This window comes from Heloderma suspectum, chromosome Z, assembly GCF_057233095.1.
Source record: "Heloderma suspectum isolate Gila_16-S chromosome Z, 16-S_ref, whole genome shotgun sequence".
Classification (NCBI taxonomy): Eukaryota; Metazoa; Chordata; class Lepidosauria; order Squamata; family Helodermatidae; genus Heloderma; species Heloderma suspectum.
The window spans coordinates 3,669,472-3,687,968 of NC_139476.1; the positions used below are offsets into that span (position 1 = coordinate 3,669,472).

Sequence of the window (18,497 nt, forward strand, 5' to 3'; positions counted from 1 at the left end):
AAATTCTCATCATTCATGTAATTTATTCTGGGGGTACGCTCCTGTTTTTCGTAGTACAGAACTGGGGTTCTTTAGGCACAACTGCAGCTTGTTCTTGTTGTAAAGCATATGTACAAGTCTAGCGATAAGAAACTTGTAAAGAAATCTGTGAACATTTCTCAGCCGGCATAAATCTCTGCTAGCCCACCTGCCCAGAGTCCTCTATTGTATGCTGGTGGCTTAGAAGAAGAAAAACAGCCAACTTTTTAAAAGCTTCCCTCCCTATTCACCTGGAAACAGTTCCTTCTCGCCATAGGCAACTAGGAGTCGTTTTTACCACTCTGGGTGAGAAGGGAGTGTTCAGCAAGGCTGTTGTGTTCAGCATGCAAAAGTTTGGTTATTGGCTGCAGAGAAACTCAGCTAGTGTTTTTCAAAAACCATGTAAGTTTCTAGCTATTAATTCAAATGCGCCTGTGGTACAGTCCTTCCCTGATTGTACTACTTTAGACTGCCGGTGAGAAAAGGCATGTCTGAAAAATTTCTCACATGTGTTTTCATTTAGTTATTTGCCACATTTACATCCTTCCTACTGAAGAAGCTCAGGGTGGCCTGTGTAGAGATGAACCCTCCTTTTAAGCTTTCCTTTACCCTCACAACAACCCTGCAAGGTAGGACAGGCTGAGACTATGCAATTAGCACACGGTCACCCATCACAGCTGAGCAGATTTCAGCCCAGGTGTCAGGGCTGGGATGGGGGCAGCAGTCTGAGGTGACCCAGGAACCAGGAAGCCCCAGACAAGTCCGGACTCAGCACCAAAGGGAAACCAGAGGCCAGGGAAATGGGACTGAAGAACTAAGGCAGACTTCGCCAACCGGCTGTCTCCAGATGAATTGAATGAATGTGGGAGGACATCAGTGAGAAACAACCTGCTCTGCTCCAAAGAGATGCCCAAACCATGCCACAGGCATTTTACTAGCAAATAATAATCAACAACTGGAAAGTATTAAAAGCAATTTGTAACCAAGGGAGCAATTCATAACAAAGGGGGCAATTCATAAAAGAAGCAGTTGATAATAAAGGGAACCACAACGGGCTCTGTGCACACACCACGTTATCTGATCATTTCCCTGTGGTAGGAACATAGGAATCCATGTTATCCCAAGTTGGGGCATCAGTCCATATCGCTCTGTATTGCTTGCACTGGCTGGCATCCGTTCTTCAGGGTTTAAGATGAGAGTCTTTCCCAACCTCCCGGGTGATACCAGAGATTCTACCAGGGACCTTCTGCATGCAAAGCTGGTGCTCTGCTACTGAGCTATGGCCCTTCCCCTAAAATGAAAGCATGATTCCAGTCCTCATGGTTTTGTATAAAGGTCCCATTTAAACAGGAACACAGAAAGCTGGCTTATACCAAGTCAGACGATTGCTCTGTCCGGCTCGACACTGCCTACACGAGTATTCCCCAGCCTGGTGCCCTCCAGATATTTTAGACTTCAACTCCCATCAGCCCCAGCCAGCATGTTATGGGAGTTGTAGTCCAGCCTTTCTGGAGGGCGCCAGCTTGGCTAAGAAGTCACATTTGAGCCAGGAAATAGAAAGTAAGTTGAACTTTGCAGAAGGGAAACCCAAGTGGCATTTGGTACTCTTTCTTCCAACGCCCCCTGTTCCATTATGGCTTTACTCCTCCCTTCCCCATCGGGGGAGGAGGGACAGGCTGGCTGGGTTTTGCCTTTTGCCAGGGCAGCTTCCGCCTCTCAGTTCCTCTTCCTCCTCCGCCCGCCAACTGCTTTCCGAGGCTTGCAAGCCACTCTTGCAAGACCCATGCTGAACTTCTGGAACTTTTCTTCGGTGCGCCAGGTAAACCAGCGCGCTCAGGGGCCCTGGGTGTTTCCCCCCTAGAAAGTGTGCTGGGCTACTTGGAGAGGGGGCGGGGGGGGGAGAGAGAAATAGGCCATAGCTCTTTGGCAGAGGGCATGGTTTGTATGCGAAGGGTCAAGGGTTCTATGCCTGGCACCTCCAGATAAAATGACCAGATCCTGGGAAAGACCCTTCTTCGCTTAAGGCCCTCAAAGACTGCCAGGCAGAGTAGATAATGCTGAACTCCGTGGAGCCTGGGTCTGACTTGGTACAAGGCAGCATCCCTTTAAATCCAACCTTGATTCAGAACCATGAGGGCTGGGGCCTTCCTTTGGTGGCAGGGGAAGGAAGGGCTGTAACTCAGCGGTAAAGGGCACTTGCTGTGTCAACAGAATATCCCAGGTCCAGTCCTGGCATTCCCACGTAAGGGTGGAAAAGACCCTGCTCTGAAACTGAGCCACTCAACCTGATGTTTTGGACAACAGCTCCCCACACGGACATGCTGCTTGGGGCAGATGGGGGTTGAAGTCCCAAACACCCAGAGGGCACCGGGTTGGGGAAGGAGATAATGTTGGGCAAAAATGATCTGAGCTGGACCGAGGCTGCTTCCTATGTCTGCATGTTGTGGCGTTGATGCATGCCCGGTGCATGGGATTGCTGAACGTACCTGCCACTACCTCCCTGTACCACCCGCACTCTGACAAGGGTTGCTCCCCTTGTCTCCAATGATGGACAGCCTTGCCGTTCACCCGTCAGGTCTGTATTATTAGCCACAATGGTGAAAGGGAACCAGTATGCTCATTGGCAAGGTATTGCTGAGGTCTAGCTGCTTGAGACGGAATGGAATTTGGCCTTTTGGTTGAATGAGGTTCCCCACTGCTGGGCTAGATGGACCTTTAATCTGACACGCCAGGGCAACTCTAAGCAGAGGGCCAAAATAAACACAAGCCACCTTTTATCCATCACATTTGAGTCTGTCTGGGTGGCTAAATAATGGATTTTCCCAGTCTGGTTTTTAAAGAGCCAGATGTAAGCTGGCATCCCATAACAGCCTAAGAAGCTGCAATCCTATACACACACGTACCTGGAGTAAGTCCCATTGAACTCAACGGGTTTCACAGCTGAGCAGACAACATGTGCTGTGAGCTGCAAATCAGGGAGTCCTTGGCTTTTAATCTCTCCTCCATCATGAATTTATGGGGTAGCCTTAAACAAACGACTCTGCCTTCGTTCTTTCCTTCTGAAATATGGGGACAATGCTGATTTACCTAACAGGATTGTTGTGAGATAATGTATGTGAAGTACTCTGATCACTCCAAAAAAGGTGAATTATATTTATTGTTGTTGTTGTTGTTATTGATGATGATGATAATAATAACAACAATGGGTTTTAATCAGCTTTTCCTTATGTGAATGCATGGGGGCCAATTCTGAAACCTTTTAAAAAAAGATTTCATTAGCTTTCCAAAACAAGAGTAAAGAAACCAACAAAAAGAAAATTAAAAAATAGATTAAAATACATTGAATTTAAATCTAATTATTGACAGAGGGTAGTACATTTAACACACACACACACACATCTACACCCCCCCTTTACTTTACAAACCAAGATATAGGTGGAATCCAAAGGCTTCTTGAAAGTTTCCTTTATAATTCTTCACTATATCAAATAATTATATTTAGAGATATCAATGCATGTTTAGACAGAAAAACCTCCAACTCCCAGCATTTCCCAGCCAATATGGCTGGTTGGGGAATGCTGGGAGCTGTAGGACTTTTTTCTGTCTAAACATGCGTATGATTGCAACTTTAGGGCTTCTCTACACATGGCTTTTATCTTGTGGTCAAGATTGGCCACTCACAGAAGTTTGCAGGTCCATTATTATTATAATTACTATATTTATATAATGCCCAACAGCTGAGGCTGTCTGGGCAATTAACAACAGATTAAAACCATAAACGGACCATAAAATACAATGTTGTCAACCTCCACTGCTCTCCCGTGCTTTCCAACCATTTCCACGGCTTTATTTGAAACAGAGATAATGAGCTAGTTTTAAAACCCGATTTGAATTTGTCCATGTAAATAGGGATGTCAGAGAATTTCACCACGAATCTCGGGGAGGCCGAATGCCAGCACATTTGGTCCCCCGAAATTGGTGGCGAAACGGTCTGCCCCCCCCCCCCCCCCGGGATGGGACTTACCTTGGGCGAATCTTCCTGGCGGCGGCGGTGGCTCCGGCGGCGGCCAGTCTTCCAACCGGCTGCCACCGCCACCATTTCCAGTAAAAACAAAAACAAAAAAACGTGATAGGCTACGTAAAGATTTACGTAGCCTATCACGGCTAGATTTTTAAAAAATACGTTTTTTAAATAAATGTTTACGTAGCCTATCACGGCTGAGTAAAAAAAACCACGCGTATGCAAATGGCGGCGCCCATGGGCGCCGCCATGTGTGTTCCTTATTTTGGCACGTCTAGACTACATAAACATTTACGTAGACTACGGCGAAAATAAGGGGAATGCAAATAGCGTAGCGTCTACACTATTTGCGTTCCCCTTATTTTCGCTGTAGTCTACGTAAATGTTTACGTAGACTAGATGTGCCAAAATAAGGAACACAAATGGCGGCGCCCATGGGCGCCGCCATTTGCGTACGTGTGGTTTTGTTTTTTAGTCAGCCGTGATAGGCTATGTAAACATTTACATAGCCTATCATGGCTGACTGCAGGGACGCAAACGGCGGCGGCTATGGCCGCCGCCATTTGTGGACCCGGCCGGCCATGATTCGGGGGGGGGGAGGGACAAAGCGCCTCCCCCCCGGCCAGAATTTCAGGGGGAGGGACGGAGCGCCTCCCCCCCACCTCGAATCAAATTTCGTTGAAAGGTAAGTGACTTTCGTACATCCCTACATGTAAAGAGGAAGTTGTGCTATAACAGCAGTGCCATCTAGTGTCTGTATAATGAAAGATGTAGAACTTGTAGATAAAGACAATACCCCAGGAAAAAAAAGAAGAAGTACATGTGAAGGAGCCTGTCTTAATGCTGCAAAGAATCCAGAAGCGGAAGCCCTGCTAAAGTTGCGAGATAAATAGCCTGGTGTGGTGAAGCCCTTAGTCTCTTTTCCAGAGTCTGAGGAAAGGCTTTGACAAATACTATTGTGTATGTCCCTGATCAGTATATAAAATAAAATCCTGCCGTATTTGTTAAAAAGTCAGACGTTTGGAGTTTGCCTTTGGCTAGTTTCAGCTGGTGTGTCAGTTTTTCTGCCGTGGCAATTCGCCATCGTTCCATATAGCAAGATTTCAGTGTTAGAAGTTCTGCAGTTTTCCATTTCTGAACTGGAAAGAATAATCTTGAACCTTGACAGATGACTTCCACTGTCTGCGGGGCTGTCACACGTAAGATGGAGCAGAGATGTCCTCTGTTGCTCCCGAGGGCAGGACTAGAACGAAGGGATGGAAACTGCAAGCAAGCAAAACACTGTTTCACAGTGGAACAGGCTGCCCAAGGAGGTGGTGGGTTCTTCTTTGCTGGTGGCATTTTAGCAGAGGCTGGGCGGTCATCTGTCCAATTAAAATGTATATTCCACTAACTTGACTGTTTGTTTCGCCTCCCACCCTAACATTACCAATTCTGGGTACCGCTAGTTTTATAGATCTCAGAAACCAACAAGAAAATGTGTGTGTGTGTGTGTACACACACCTAGCTAGAGAGAGGGCATTTTAATCCTTAATATCGCCTTAAAATCCATCCACAAAGAGTTATGATTGGGGCTGTTATACTTTCTAAACAAATCCTTCCATGGTAATGTTGACAAAGATCAGAACACTCAAAAGCAAAATCCTGAAATGCTACCAACACATTTTGTTCATATTCATGGCGGGAGGGGGGATCATTTTGGATTATGCGTACAAAACTAAGCAACAGCGGTTTTTCTGGCCATGTTCCCCTCCCAGTTTTGTGTCATTTGCAAATCTGATGAGGATCCACTCCTTCATCTTAAGACATCATCCCTCTCGTGTGTGGTGATGCAATTTTGGGGCTATGCAGGGATCCAAACTTGGAGAATAAGTTCTCAGTTAGAATATAGGTGTGGTAGTAAATTTATTTATTAGTTGTTAAATGCATTTCTTTTTTGTCCCACTCTTCAGCAGCAACCGCTGCTAGAGCAGTTTATAGATCAACTAAAAAATGAGACAAAAATAACCTCCTCTGGCTCAGAAATCTAGAAAGACATGACACAAAAGGAAAAAGGAATGGGGAGGGAGGAGTGGAAAGAAGAAACAAAGTCAGTCACCAAAGTTACAGTTCTTATAATGTGCAGTGGGGATGGAAACAGTCCAGGAAGCACGACAGAATGGCTGCTGCGAGGTGACCGTTGAGGGAGGAGAGCCAAAGGCAGCTGGTGTCTCAGCAAAGGCAATGGCACGGCCCTGCAAACCTTCTTTCTCTCTGCCGATGGAAGAAGAAAGGGTTCCCCATCCCTGGTCTTGTTGTTGTTGTTTACTCGGTCAGTTGCTTCTGACTCTTCGTGACTTCATGGACCAGCCCACGCCAGAGCTTCCTGTCGGCCGTCGCCACCCCCAGCTCCCCCAAGGTCGAGTAGACCCCTGTCGAGTAGAAGTCGAGTAGACTTCTAGACCCCTGGTCTACAAGATATATATTCTGGAGTAATTCCTCTAGGGTACAACAGAGTAGTCAGTTTTGTGTCTTGAATGTGGTTCCTTCATTTGGGTTGCCCAGACTCTGCCAGAGCTGTGTCTAATATTTTCTCCCCTCCTTTTTTAATTTGCAGGTCTACAGAGCACAAAATGAATGAAAGAAGGCAACCTCTACACACGCCCCCTATCTAGAAGGATCCATGAAGATCTAAGCAACAAGACAAAGAAAAAATCTTGCTGGGAAAGTTGATGATTCACCATGCCTAGCCCCAAATCTCTTGGCACAGTAGCAGGCTGCTCCACTCTGCCCCGCCGCCACCACTCCAGGTTGTGACGTGCTGTTCCCCCAGGGCACTGCCTCGCCAGGTTGTTTGGCAAGATGGCAGAGAGTGCTGAGGCACATCCAAGCGTGCAGGGGATCTTTGGAGTCTTAGCCCGGGTCCCAGAAGACAGGCTGGTCCTCTACAAACACAAACTGAGCTGCATGCGGCAAGATCGAAGGAGCTGTCAGCTCCTGCATTCCATGATCCTGTTGACCTTGAGACGAGAGACAGAGGCCCGGGTGAGGTTAGAGGCTTTGGGGGACGACGCAGTAGTGGCCCATATCTATCGGAGCCACTGGGGCATTGCTGAGGCAAACGAGGCCAATCCAGTTCCCCTGAACCAAGAGGCAGGGGTGGCACAGGCTGTGGCTCGGATCTACTCGCTTCTGGTAGACGAGAAACTCTGCAGTCACTGGGCTAGAGACGAGGCCTACCGAGAGGCCATCAAAGCCTTCCAAGCGAGTGGCATCCAGAGAGCTAAGTTCAAGAGCTTCTGGGACGAAGCTCAGGAGAAGTGTGGGCAGGATTTCATGCCGACAGTGGCAAGTGTTCAATTTGGTGATTCAAGATCCAACACAGAGAGGTCTCCACTGCTGGCAGAAAGGAGTTCTGTGCCGATTAACACATCCTGGGATGCCTTGGATCTACGTTCCACTGGCAGCCCAACCTCCCTTCTCAGTCACTTAGAGATCAGCCAGTCCCCGACGGTGCCGTTTCTCACTGACTCAGTTCACCAGCACGGCGTCCCCGAGACCAGCAAGCTCTGCGGAAGTGCCTACAGTCCCTCCGTGCCTGTTGGCGAAGGGGATACCGGCCCTGGCTCACTGGACAACTCTGAGAGCTCAGCGAAGTCCTCTGCACAAGAAGGCCGGCCCCCAAACAGGGGTGGTGGTGATTTCCAAGGTGTACGGCCACTCGAGGAGACCGTGCAGCATCCCGCGCAATGCACTGAACTCCCAAACACAGAGCGGCAGGATGTTGGAGGAAGCGTACCCTCAAATCAGGAACCCTCATCCACGTCGCGACGTGGCTCAGGAGATTCTGCAGGCAGCGTCCAAAGGGGTGTAAGACAATCCTCTTCCCCATCACAAAGCACCGGCCCTGGCAGACGTTCTTCAAACTCTGCTCCTCCTCCTCCTCTGACAGAATCCTCATCAACAGATCTCCCGGAAGACAAAAAACAGTTCTTCACTTTCATGGTCCTGCATGCCTACGAAGACGAGGCCATCGCCTGCCGGGTGAAAGAGCGGCTGGAAGCCATGGGTGTCTCCAATGGGACAACGTTTAGCGAGGATTTCCTGATCCCCGGACGCTGCCAGCTCAGCTGCTTCCAGGATGCTTTGGACAACGCGGCCTATACGCTTTTGCTCCTGACGGAGAACTTCAAGGGCCAACTCTGTGCCTACCAAACCAGCGTAGCCTTGATGGACTCCTTCACACGTTTCATCAAGAACCACACGGTGATCCCGTTTGTGCCCAAGGAGAACCCCATCAAGCGAGCAGATATGCCCATCCTGCTGGCGGGCCTTGTGTCGCTGGATGAGAACTCCCCAGTTTTCCCCAAAAGGGTCAAGAAAACATTCACAGCAACGGCAATCAAAGACAAGAAAGTTGCGTGGAACTACATGCGACAAATCCAGGAAAGAGAGCGATTGCAGGAACAGAATCGCGATTACCTGAAGGCGCTCGAACGCCTGTCTGCGCTCAGCATCAACCCGCAAGATCCAAGGTCCTCTCCCGCACCGCTACCGGGCTTTGCTGGATTACAAGTTCCCCCTGGCCACGTTCCACAACCGTTCTTTCACCCAACGTTCCCCGCTCCTGGGATATCCCAGCCTCCGCCTGGATCTGACCAACCCTCCCTGCCCCAGCCATTTATGGTCTCCATGTCAGGGGGACCTCAGCCCCACCTCATTATTCAAAATGCCCAAATGGTTCAAATTGGAGACTACAACCACATGCAGGTGGAGAAGACCAATGCGACGCTGGGCACAGGCGGCGAAGAGGTTGGCGAGGACTGGCAGATGTAAGACACTGCAGGGAAAACACATGGATGCTGCAAACAAAAATGCCCCAATTACCGTTACGGCTTTATATATATGTAAAATGCATTGGGAATTGTGGCCGCGTTTGGATGATCGCAGGGGAGAAAGAACCCACCGTGGGTTCTTTCCCCGGCATGCCAGTTGTGCAGCCATAATTTCCATAATCAACACAGCAACCCGTGCTGCATTGTGCATAATTATGCAATTCATGGTCATGCGATTGGCACACGTGGGGAAAGAACCCACAATGGGTTCTTTTTTCCCTGCGATCGTCCAAACAGTCATTGTGTTTAGTTCCAGCTGTCCTGTCCCAAAAAGGACATCACAGAGCTGGAAAAGAGACAACCAAAATGATCAAGGGGTTTGGGGATCAACTTGGGGAAAGGCAAAGGTGTTTGGGGGGCTTCTCAGAGTAGGGTAAATGTCAAAAAGGAGAAAAGAAACAGGCTATGGAAATTAATAAAATGATGCGTATTGCTGAGAAGAGACGGTATCTCTCTCTGGTTCCCCACACCTGACCCAGCAAAACACATTTAAAAGAGGGCCCCATATGCAAGGTGGGAGCTGAAGTTTTAAAATCCCCCTCCTTTACCCATCAAGACCCATGCAGAACAAAACGTTTGTGGTTGTGTTTGGGGGTGAGGGACTCCACCTTGCTTCACCAGTGTAAACCAATGAGACTTTGAGAACTTTTGAGCTTTTATCTTTGAATATGGAGCTAGTTGGAACATGCTTCTCTTAAAAATGTACTACGATAAGGTCTGTTAAAAATTGTTCTTGAATGTGAGCATGTGTGCCATGATCTCTGTGTAAGTTTGCCACACCTCTTGCAGGAAAAAAAACCAGCAATAAAAAAGCTGCTTCAGTAAAGGATATTTTTCCTCCTGTTGTACAGCTCTTGATCTCAGGTGGCCCAACGTATCAGAAGGCAGATCTGGAAGGTTTTGGACCCCCAATTGTCTAAGAACAGCAACAGTGATCATACTGCCCCTATACAAACCTAGGGTGCAACCACACTTGGAATACTGCGTACAGTTCTGGTTACCACACCTGAAAAAGGATGTCATAGGGCTGGAAAAAGTGCAGAGGAGGGCAACTGAAATGATCAAGGGGCTGGAGCATCTCCCCTATGAGGTATGGTTACAACAGGTGAGATTGTTCAGCTTGGAAAAAAGGAGGGTCAGGGAAGACATGACAGAGGTCTACAAAACGATGCCTGGTGTGGAGAATGTGGATCGGGAGACACTTTTCTCCCTCTCTCATAATACTAAAACCCAGTGGGGTCCTCCTGTGAAGCTGATTGGTGGGAGATTCAGGACAGATAAAAGGAAGGACTTCTCCACACAGCGCCTGGTCAAACTATGGAATTTGCTACCACAGGATGCAGTGATGACCACCAATTTGGATGCCTTTAAAAGGGGGTTGGACAAATTCCTGGAAGAAAAGGCTATCGATGGCTACTAGTTCTGATGCTTCTATCCTTCCTCCAGTATCAGAGCCGGTGTGCCTGTGTACACCAGTTGCTGGGGAACATGGGTGGGAAGGTGCTGTTGCGCTCATGCCCTGCTTGTGGGTCCCTGGTCGACAGCTGGTTGGCCACTGTGTGAACAGAACGCCGGACTAGATGGACCCTTGGTCTGATCCAGCAGGGCTCTTCTGACGTTCCTAATTATAAGCTCACTTTTGGTACTGAATTCCTGCACCTGGCAACATGCTCCTTAGTTCAAAGTGTTTCTCTCTGCCCCTAAAATAGAGGGTGTCAAACTTCTCTTAGGCCAAGGGCCAAATACCAGTTTGAAGAAGCTCCAGGGTGTCTACAGACTGGGCCAGGAAAGACCCCCCCCCCCCCCCCCGAAGGAACCCTGGAGAACCACACTGCCACCTGGCGTGGGCCATATTGGGCTGGATGCAAGACATATAAGGCAGCTTCCTGTGTTGCATCTTTTGTGCCTGCCAGCTGTGCACAGCTGGAAAAGTGCCGCCACACTGACACTAAGCCCCACCAGGGCTAAAAGGGCCCTGAAAGAGAACCAATGCGCTACAGCACGTATTATTTCCTTATTTCGTCGCATCCACTGCTAGGATGCTTGACATATCTGAAGAGACATCTCAAAGTGGTTTGCAATACAAGATTCAAGGTGCAATCACATGAATGTTTAGACAGCAACAAATCCTACAACTCCCAGCATACCCAGACAGCATGGCTGGGGAATGCTGGGAGGTAGAGGACTTTATTACAGTCTAAACATTGCCAGAATCATGCCTTGAATGGAGCTTTGTTCTGAGCCTCACGGTAATTCTTCTGCTCGTAACCTGCTTTCCCATGGATACAAAGATCTGAAGAAATGTAGATTTCTTTTTCTCCAGCAAAGGAAATGCCATTCCTATTAAGCTGCCTTCCTCAACCTGGTGCCCTCCAAGTATCCTGGACTGCAATTCCCATCTTGGCCACTGGGAGCTCCAGCCCAACATATCTGGAGGGCACCAAGGGCAAAATCCAACGTAAGTCCTACTTACAGTAAACCCATCAAAATGAGTGGGAAGTTAGTCACGACTAACTGAAGTTCCAGTTATTTCAATAGGTCTAAGTAGGATTTATGTTGAATTTTGCCCCAGGTTGGGGAAAGCTGCTAGACAGTGAAGCAAACAGCCCCAGCCACGATTCAACATGCAATAATGAGACATCGATGTTTTTTGTTTTTAGCAGCAAGACTTTCCTTTTTCCCCCCTTTTCTTTTTGAAGGCTCCGTTTATTTATTTCAAGTTAGGATCATTGGCTCGCAAATTTTACACATTCCACTTTTGCAAGTTTACATTTCCACCCAACCTCACTCTTTTCCTTCATGGCAGAAACAAAAGCAACACACACACACACACACACACACAGAACACAAAACGAAAACAACCAACTGAAACCTTTTGTTTTATAAATCGAACTCTCAAATGCTTGCTTGCTTTTAACACTGCAAGAACTAAAACAGGCTGGGTGATGGCGTTCCTTGAAAGCCAGCCAGGAAAAAAAAAAGGTTGAGGTTTATGGTTCAGCTGTTGGCCTGTGCCGGCCTTTCCCAACCCGTGCGCACCAGACGTTGTGGACCGCAGCTCCCAGAACTCCTGACCATTGGCCATGCTGGCTGAGGTCCAAAATATCTGGAGGGTGCATTTGGGGAAGGCTGGCTATGCAGAGAAGCGTATAGCCTACTGCACAAGGGCCTTCTAAAGTCTGCTTACTACCGAGTAGCTGGTGTCACCCCTTCCCACAATTTCCCCCTCCTCTAACTAACATCCCTCAACCCAAATACCAAAGTCCTTTGGGGCAGCTTCCAATTCAAGCCAAACTGGATTTGCACTTTTCGTGGCCAATGTAGATGTAATGGGATTTTCTTGTATGCCTCGTATGTCTACTAGCGCCGTGCTTTCACCTGAGCTCCAAAACGACAAAAAACTAAAATGGATTCAGATGATGTCCCTGCCCCCCATCCTTGGTCTATGCTGAGTTGCTGAGTAACTACGCTTTGAGGATCACGTGGAACTGGGGGTTCAGCAGGAGGGGGATTCCACCACCAATGCGCACTGGAGAAGCAGACTGCAAGAGCTCATACATGCTGGGAGTTAAACCGCCTGTCCAAATCCACCCTCTGTATCCTGCTCAAGGAAGGGTCTCCAAACGGTTCCAGGCACCAACAATCCAAACATTATTTGAAAAATCACTCCAGAGTGATGGAAGGATCCATCACCAGTGGTGGAACACTGCTGAACTCTTGCCTTGCCTTGCCTCGCCCTGCCCCTGGCAAACACCAGCTCTCCTTGGGCCTAAGATGGCCCAAAGGCCATGTCAGCAGCTGTGAGAGAACGCCACTGAGAACACCAGGCATTCAGGGACCCGGTTTTGGGTTGGGAGCCATTACGACTGTTCCCAACTGCTCCCCAAAACATTGCAGGCTGGCGAACGGCCTATGCGTGCCTCCCACAAGTATCCCCGTGGTTTGCCGGGGCGTAGCTGCATATGCTACAGTGCGGGGGCTCCTTCATCAATAGAACGTAGCCTAATGGTGGATCAAATTCATTCCGTGGCAAACCACACTTATCTTTTCACCCACAATCTAAAACTTTACCCTCTTTTTCCCCCTTTACGATACAACCTAAATTCCAAACACAGCAATACCCTGCTCCACACCCCGCTTTTCCTCTTCCAAGATCTGAGGACAGGACTTTAAAAGAAATCAATTCAACTAACGCTATCTCAAGTCGGATGCTTACAGACACGTCTTCTGTCCACAAAGTGGGGTGAGTGTGTGCGTGTGTGTAGGGCGGTGCAGCTGTCCTTCAAAAACGGACAGCTGGGAGCCTCAGTTTGGTTTGGGGGCCACACGTTGTGTGGGCCTTTACAGCATGCTTTCTTACCAAGGGGGCAAACGCAACACACACTTTTGGGGATAGCTTCTTCTGTTTCCCGGGATCTTAACATGCGCTTTCCCCAGTTTGTTCAGTAACTTTGTGGGCCACATGCAGCCACAGCTGCATTTGGCAGCAAAAAATGGGAGGGGGGTTAAAATGCTTGTTTAAAATGGCCACATCCATGCTACAGAATGCTAAATAGGTTTGCTTGATTTAAAGCTATATTTGACCCTTTAGCGGAATGCTAAAAGGGTCAAAGGTAGCTTCAAAACAAGCAAAATTTAACCAGTTTAGTAGTACTAACATGGCCATTAAAAAAAAAATGCCCCGCCCCGCAAAATGCAGCCTGCAGGCGGAGGTGGGGATGACAACTGCCATAGTTGCCCACACCTGAACTGTGCAAAGGAGGAAGCGTCTGCAACCAAATCAAAACCAGATGGAACAACCAGATCTCAGCCATTAGCCATCCTAGAAGACCCCGCCCTCTATAACATGACCCCAATCACCCAAGATATTCTCTGCCAAAAGAATGGGGCTACCTTAGCTCAAATGATGTATAGGATCACCTTTAACTCATTTTAAAAGAGTCCAATTCTTGCCTGTGAAAGTAATGAAAATGCTGTCCTATCTCTCTTTTCTGGAGGGGAGGAAGGGGGGGGTTGAGATGAACCCACACCCGACTTCAGCACAGTACATGCTCAATTAGAAAGAAAACAAACAAACAACAAACAACCACCAGTCTTTAAAACAGGCAGCAAAATCTTAGCAGATGATATGTGGCCATTCAAAACAAGAAACCAAACTCAGAACACAATCCAGCCGCACTGCACTCCGCTCAGTCAACCGTGCAAGTAGCAATTAAATCACTTTCTGCTGGGCAGTAGCCAACCTGTTCTCTCCGGCTGATTATGGAGCTGAGCCAAAAAAAGAAAGAGTGGCTTTTAAGACTGTCTGCAGGGGTTGCCTGAAATCCTCACTTCTATCCCTAGATTTCCAAGGAGTGAAGGAAGGGTGCAAACTCAGCAACTCCAAGGCTGATAAGGCAGGCTGAATTTCAGAAAGCAGACCAAAGAATTCATGTGTGTGTGTTCTTAAAAATAATGAGTTGGCCATGTGGGGTCAGCAGCAAGCCTGATCAGATCTCCCAAGCCCACTTGCCCCCTGACTCTCAGTGCTGGCTGGCATAGGACTCTGCCACCTAGGGGTCAGGCTAGGGCTGGCTGGGGGGTCTTGTGGGAAATTTAAACGCATGGCTACATCCAGCTGCCTGGTGTGGCGTGGCTTGGCGTGCCAGACCAGAAAAACAGGTAAAGGGGACTCAGGGCAAACGTTAGCCGTGGCCCCCGCCAATGTGACGGGGCCTTGGCAGTTGCCCAGCAACGCCGAGTGCTGGTGCCCACCCAGGGATGAGCAAAGAACAGCTACCAACTTTTATAAATTTGGGTGGCTAAAGGGAGAGACTGTATAACCTGACCCAGTGCAAATGCTTTTAAAATTCAGATCACTGGAAGACTCCCAGTCCTCCACCCCTCGTCCCCCAACTGAGATCTAGGAAGAGAGACGCTGGGGTTACAGGCCTCCCTCTAGTGGAGCTCAATGAAGGCTTCCAGCTCTTCCGGGATGAAACCCTTGTAGGGTATCTTGTGTTTATCCAGCGCTCGGGCCGCAAGGCACTGTAAGGTGATGTAGTTGAAGGGTTGCATCATGGCCTTGGTGAGGAGCTTCTCATCCAAGAGCTCGTAGGCCGTCTGCTTGAAGGCGTTGGTAGCGTCCATGTGGGCCCCAGCCTCCATGAGGGCGCTCATGATGAGCGGGCAGTTGTTCCGGGCGGCCACGTGCAGGGGGGTGTTGTTGTCGTAGTCGCGGCTGTCAGGGTCGGCCCCACACTCCAGCAGCAGGTTGACCACGTGGAGGGAGGGGAACTTCCCCACCGGGTAGCGGCCAACGGAGGTGGTGTCCTTGTCCACCGCCATGTGCAAAGGGGTGAAGCCGTTCTTGGCCCGGGGATTGCACTTCAGCAAGCGGTAGATGGTTTGGCACTTCTGGTGCTCTTGCTCAGGGGCACACTCCACTTTCTCCAGGAGGAAGACCAAGTGCAGGATGATCGCCAGCGCTTTGGTGAACTGGGCGGAATCGGCCACGGGGTCCTTCCGGTGCAGCAATGCCCTCTCTACCTCGCGGACGCCTTTGCTCAGCACCCCCATGAGGTCGGAGAAGCCCAGCTGGGTCGCCAGGGTGCTCTTAGAGCGGTCCTGAAGCACATAGGAGAAGAGCTCGGCGAAGGAGAGGAAGCTGCTCGCCGTCATGGGGCTCAGCGGCTCCAGGTTGCACTGCTGCATCTCCAAGGCGTACTTCCACAGGTGGATGCAGCGCTCAAAGTTGCCCGAATCGGCGTAGACAGCCCCCCGGTAGCGAATGTAGTAAGACGTGTCTGGGTGAGAGGGACCAAGGATTCGCTCCCGGATCAACAGCGCTTGCATCCGCATTTCGTCCGGATCGGTCACCAAGGATTCCAGCTCCTCCATGGTGCTCACCTCTCGGGAATAGTCATAAGCCAGTACCAACTGCCGAGGGTTCGGCTTGGAGAGATACTGTCCACCCTGGTGACGGAGGTCCATCGCCCTCCGCCAGTGCTTGAGGGCCCCAAGGAGGTCACGCTTCTTGTCCACGAAGGTGGCTCCCAGCAGTTCCAACGCTTCCACCGCCACCTCCCGAGTGCAGTAAACATGGGGTCGGCCATCACAAGTTGCCAAGCAGCCGTCGTCTTCCTCACTCCCCACCCCATCACAATCGGTCTCGCTCTCTTCCCGCTTCCCCTCGTGCCCTGCCAGCGGCTCCTCCAGGGCCCCCTCTATGAGGTATTCCACGATATTGGTGTGGCCGGTCACGCTCGCGGCCAGCAGTGGGGTCATCCCATAGCCATCCTTCTCCATGCGCGCCCTGGAGCCCAGCAGCAGGCGCAAGATCTCAAGGCTGCCTGATTCGGCGCAGTCGTGCAGGGCGGTGTTGCCCTTGACGCTGCGGCGGTTCACGTCGGCCCCTCTCTCCAGAAGGTAGCGGGCGATCTCCGAGTGCCCTTTGTAGCAGGAAATCATTAGGCAGGTGTGGCCGTGGCGGTTGGCCACCTCCAGGTCGGCGCCCTGCTCTCCGACCAAGTAGCGCACGATCTCCAGGTGCCCGTCGAAGCAGGCCGCCCGCAGCGGGGTGGAGTTGGTCAGCGTTGTCTGGTTCACGGAGGCCCCCCGCTCCAGCAGGCTGCGGACCACGTCCAGGTGGCCGGCCGCTGAGGCGGCCCACAGGGGCGGGGCGCCCTCGATGGTCTCCCCGTCGAAGTTGACCGAGCCGCCCACTTCCACCCGGGCGCCGCACTGATCCAGCAGGTATTCCACCACCTCCCGGTGGCCGTGGCGGGAGGCGATCAGCAGCGGGGTGCCGCCGGCCCCTTCCCCGCCGCCGGGCCCCGCCGCCAGGCCTTCGAGCTCCTCACGGCTACGGCTGCCCAGCAGCTTCTGGAGGAGTTTCAGCTTCCCGTCCCGGGCAGCATTGTAGACGGCCAAGCGGAGATCCATGGCGAGGGCGCTGGCCACGGGGGCCCCCGCTCCCCATGGGCCAGCAGTGGCCCTCCCTGAACAGCTCCCCCCCCAGTAGCTCTGGGGGCTGAGGCCTGGGGAGCGCCTGTGTCTGTATATGTGGAAAGGCCTAGGAGGGGGCCTGCTTTCTGGTAACCTAGCAACTAAGCCGCTCCTTCCTCCCTTGCCCGCAGCTGCTGCGGCCACAGCTGCACCAGCAACCTTCAGCCTATTCCTCCCCACGACGCCATCTTAAGAAGAGTCGGGCAAAAACAAAATGGCTCGCTCCGTCTCTCGAGGGGGAAAAGGCCGAAGGGCACGCTGGGAGTTGTAGTTCCTCTCCCTAGGGCCGCCCTATCGGTTCCAAGGCAGAGCTGGGCCAGAGGAGACTACACTTCCCAGGAGCGCCAGAGGCAGGAGCTGGCGTCGCGGAGGGACGGTGGATCCTAAAGGGACGCTGGGAGCGGGGTGCGCAACGGCGCCTGGGAAATGCGGTTCGGAAGCGGCACAGCGAGCCTGTTGGCTGCTGCACTCTCGCGGAAAGGGGCTCTATTTGCGGGCAGGGAGAGCAAAGGCTCCTGGGAAAGGAGCAGGGCGGGGGCGAGCCTGGGGGCTTCTGGGAAATGTAGTTCAGCCCTATAGAGGAACTAACATCGCCTTTCCCAACGTGGCGCCCTGCAGTGGTGCTGGACTGCAACTTCCAGCTAGCTGGGGATGATGGGAGCTGTGGCCCCAAGCCCCTTGGAGGGCGCCACGTTGGGGAATGCTGATAAAACAATAAAACAGCAACTGCTGCCTGCATAAAAGGCAAGAAATTCCTCAAATGCAGGTCTACTCAGAAGTCAGTCTTCATGAGTTCAATGGGGCTTACTCCCAAGTAAGGCGGTATACAGGATTACAGTCTAATTTTTGGGGGGAAGGCATCTAAAATCACACAACCATCATTCCATTTTGTGGGTTTTTAAAATTCCATATCAATAAATGTAATTCCATGATAATAATAGTAATTATTATTATTATTATTATTATTAATAATAATAATAATACTGGGACTCAGGAGATCTGGGTTCAAGTCCCCACTTGGCCATGAAGCTCACTGGGTGACTTTGGGCCAGCCATCGACTCTCTGCCTAACCTACCTCACAGGGTTGTTGTTGAGGGTGAAGTGAGGAGGAGGAGGCCCATGTAACCTGCCCTGGGCTCCTTGTAAGAGGAAAAAAGCCTGGATATAAATGTATTAATAAATAAAATTTAAAAATCTATACATGCAGATGCTGTAAGCAAACTGGAGCTTTGAGTCTGAAAAGACAATAAAAGGCGTAGATCTGCAGCAAACGTTGCCGTTCAGTCGTTGCGTCGTGCCCGACTCTTCGTGACCCCGTGGACCATGGCACGCCAGGCCTTCCTGTCCTGCGCTCTCAAAGCAACTGCTCAGACCTCTCTCTCTCACTGCTGTGCATCGAATGAGGACAGGTCTCTGCCGGAAGGAGCTTACAAATCTAAAATTTCTAGAGGAAGTGGGGGAGAGGAGGCGAGCAGGGTGGGTTGGTAAATAATCACTGAAAAAGTGATTATTTCCGTTCTGCAGGCTTGCCTTGCAGACTGTTCAGGGGGTGGTTGTTCCACTGTTAATATCAGAATAGAGGAGTGTGCCTGTGTGC

General features: G+C 50.5%; 2 protein-coding genes across 2 annotated transcripts; one reads left to right on the top strand and one right to left on the bottom strand.

Annotated features, from left to right (window-relative positions):
- The first annotated feature begins 1,750 nt into the window (after positions 1-1,750).
- On the top strand, positions 1,751-14,177 carry TICAM1 (TIR domain containing adaptor molecule 1). Its single transcript, XM_084826268.1, has 2 exons — positions 1,751-1,837; positions 6,636-14,177. The coding sequence occupies exon 2, from the start codon at positions 6,881-6,883 to the stop codon at positions 8,852-8,854; it is 1,974 nt and encodes a 657-aa protein (XP_084682394.1). The 5' UTR covers positions 1,751-1,837; positions 6,636-6,880; the 3' UTR covers positions 8,855-14,177.
- Positions 9,736-17,114, bottom strand: FEM1A (fem-1 homolog A). Its single transcript, XM_084826267.1, has one exon. It carries the CDS (start codon positions 16,834-16,836, stop codon positions 14,851-14,853), a length of 1,986 nt encoding a protein of 661 aa, XP_084682393.1. The 5' UTR covers positions 16,837-17,114; the 3' UTR covers positions 9,736-14,850.
- Positions 17,115-18,497: the final 1,383 nt, after the last annotated feature.

Coding starts and splice junctions, on each gene's coding strand:
- FEM1A (XM_084826267.1), bottom strand. CDS start 16,836: ATGGATCTCCGCTTGGCCGTCTACAATGCTGCCCGGGACGGGAAGCTG.
- TICAM1 (XM_084826268.1), top strand. CDS start 6,881: ATGGCAGAGAGTGCTGAGGCACATCCAAGCGTGCAGGGGATCTTTGGA.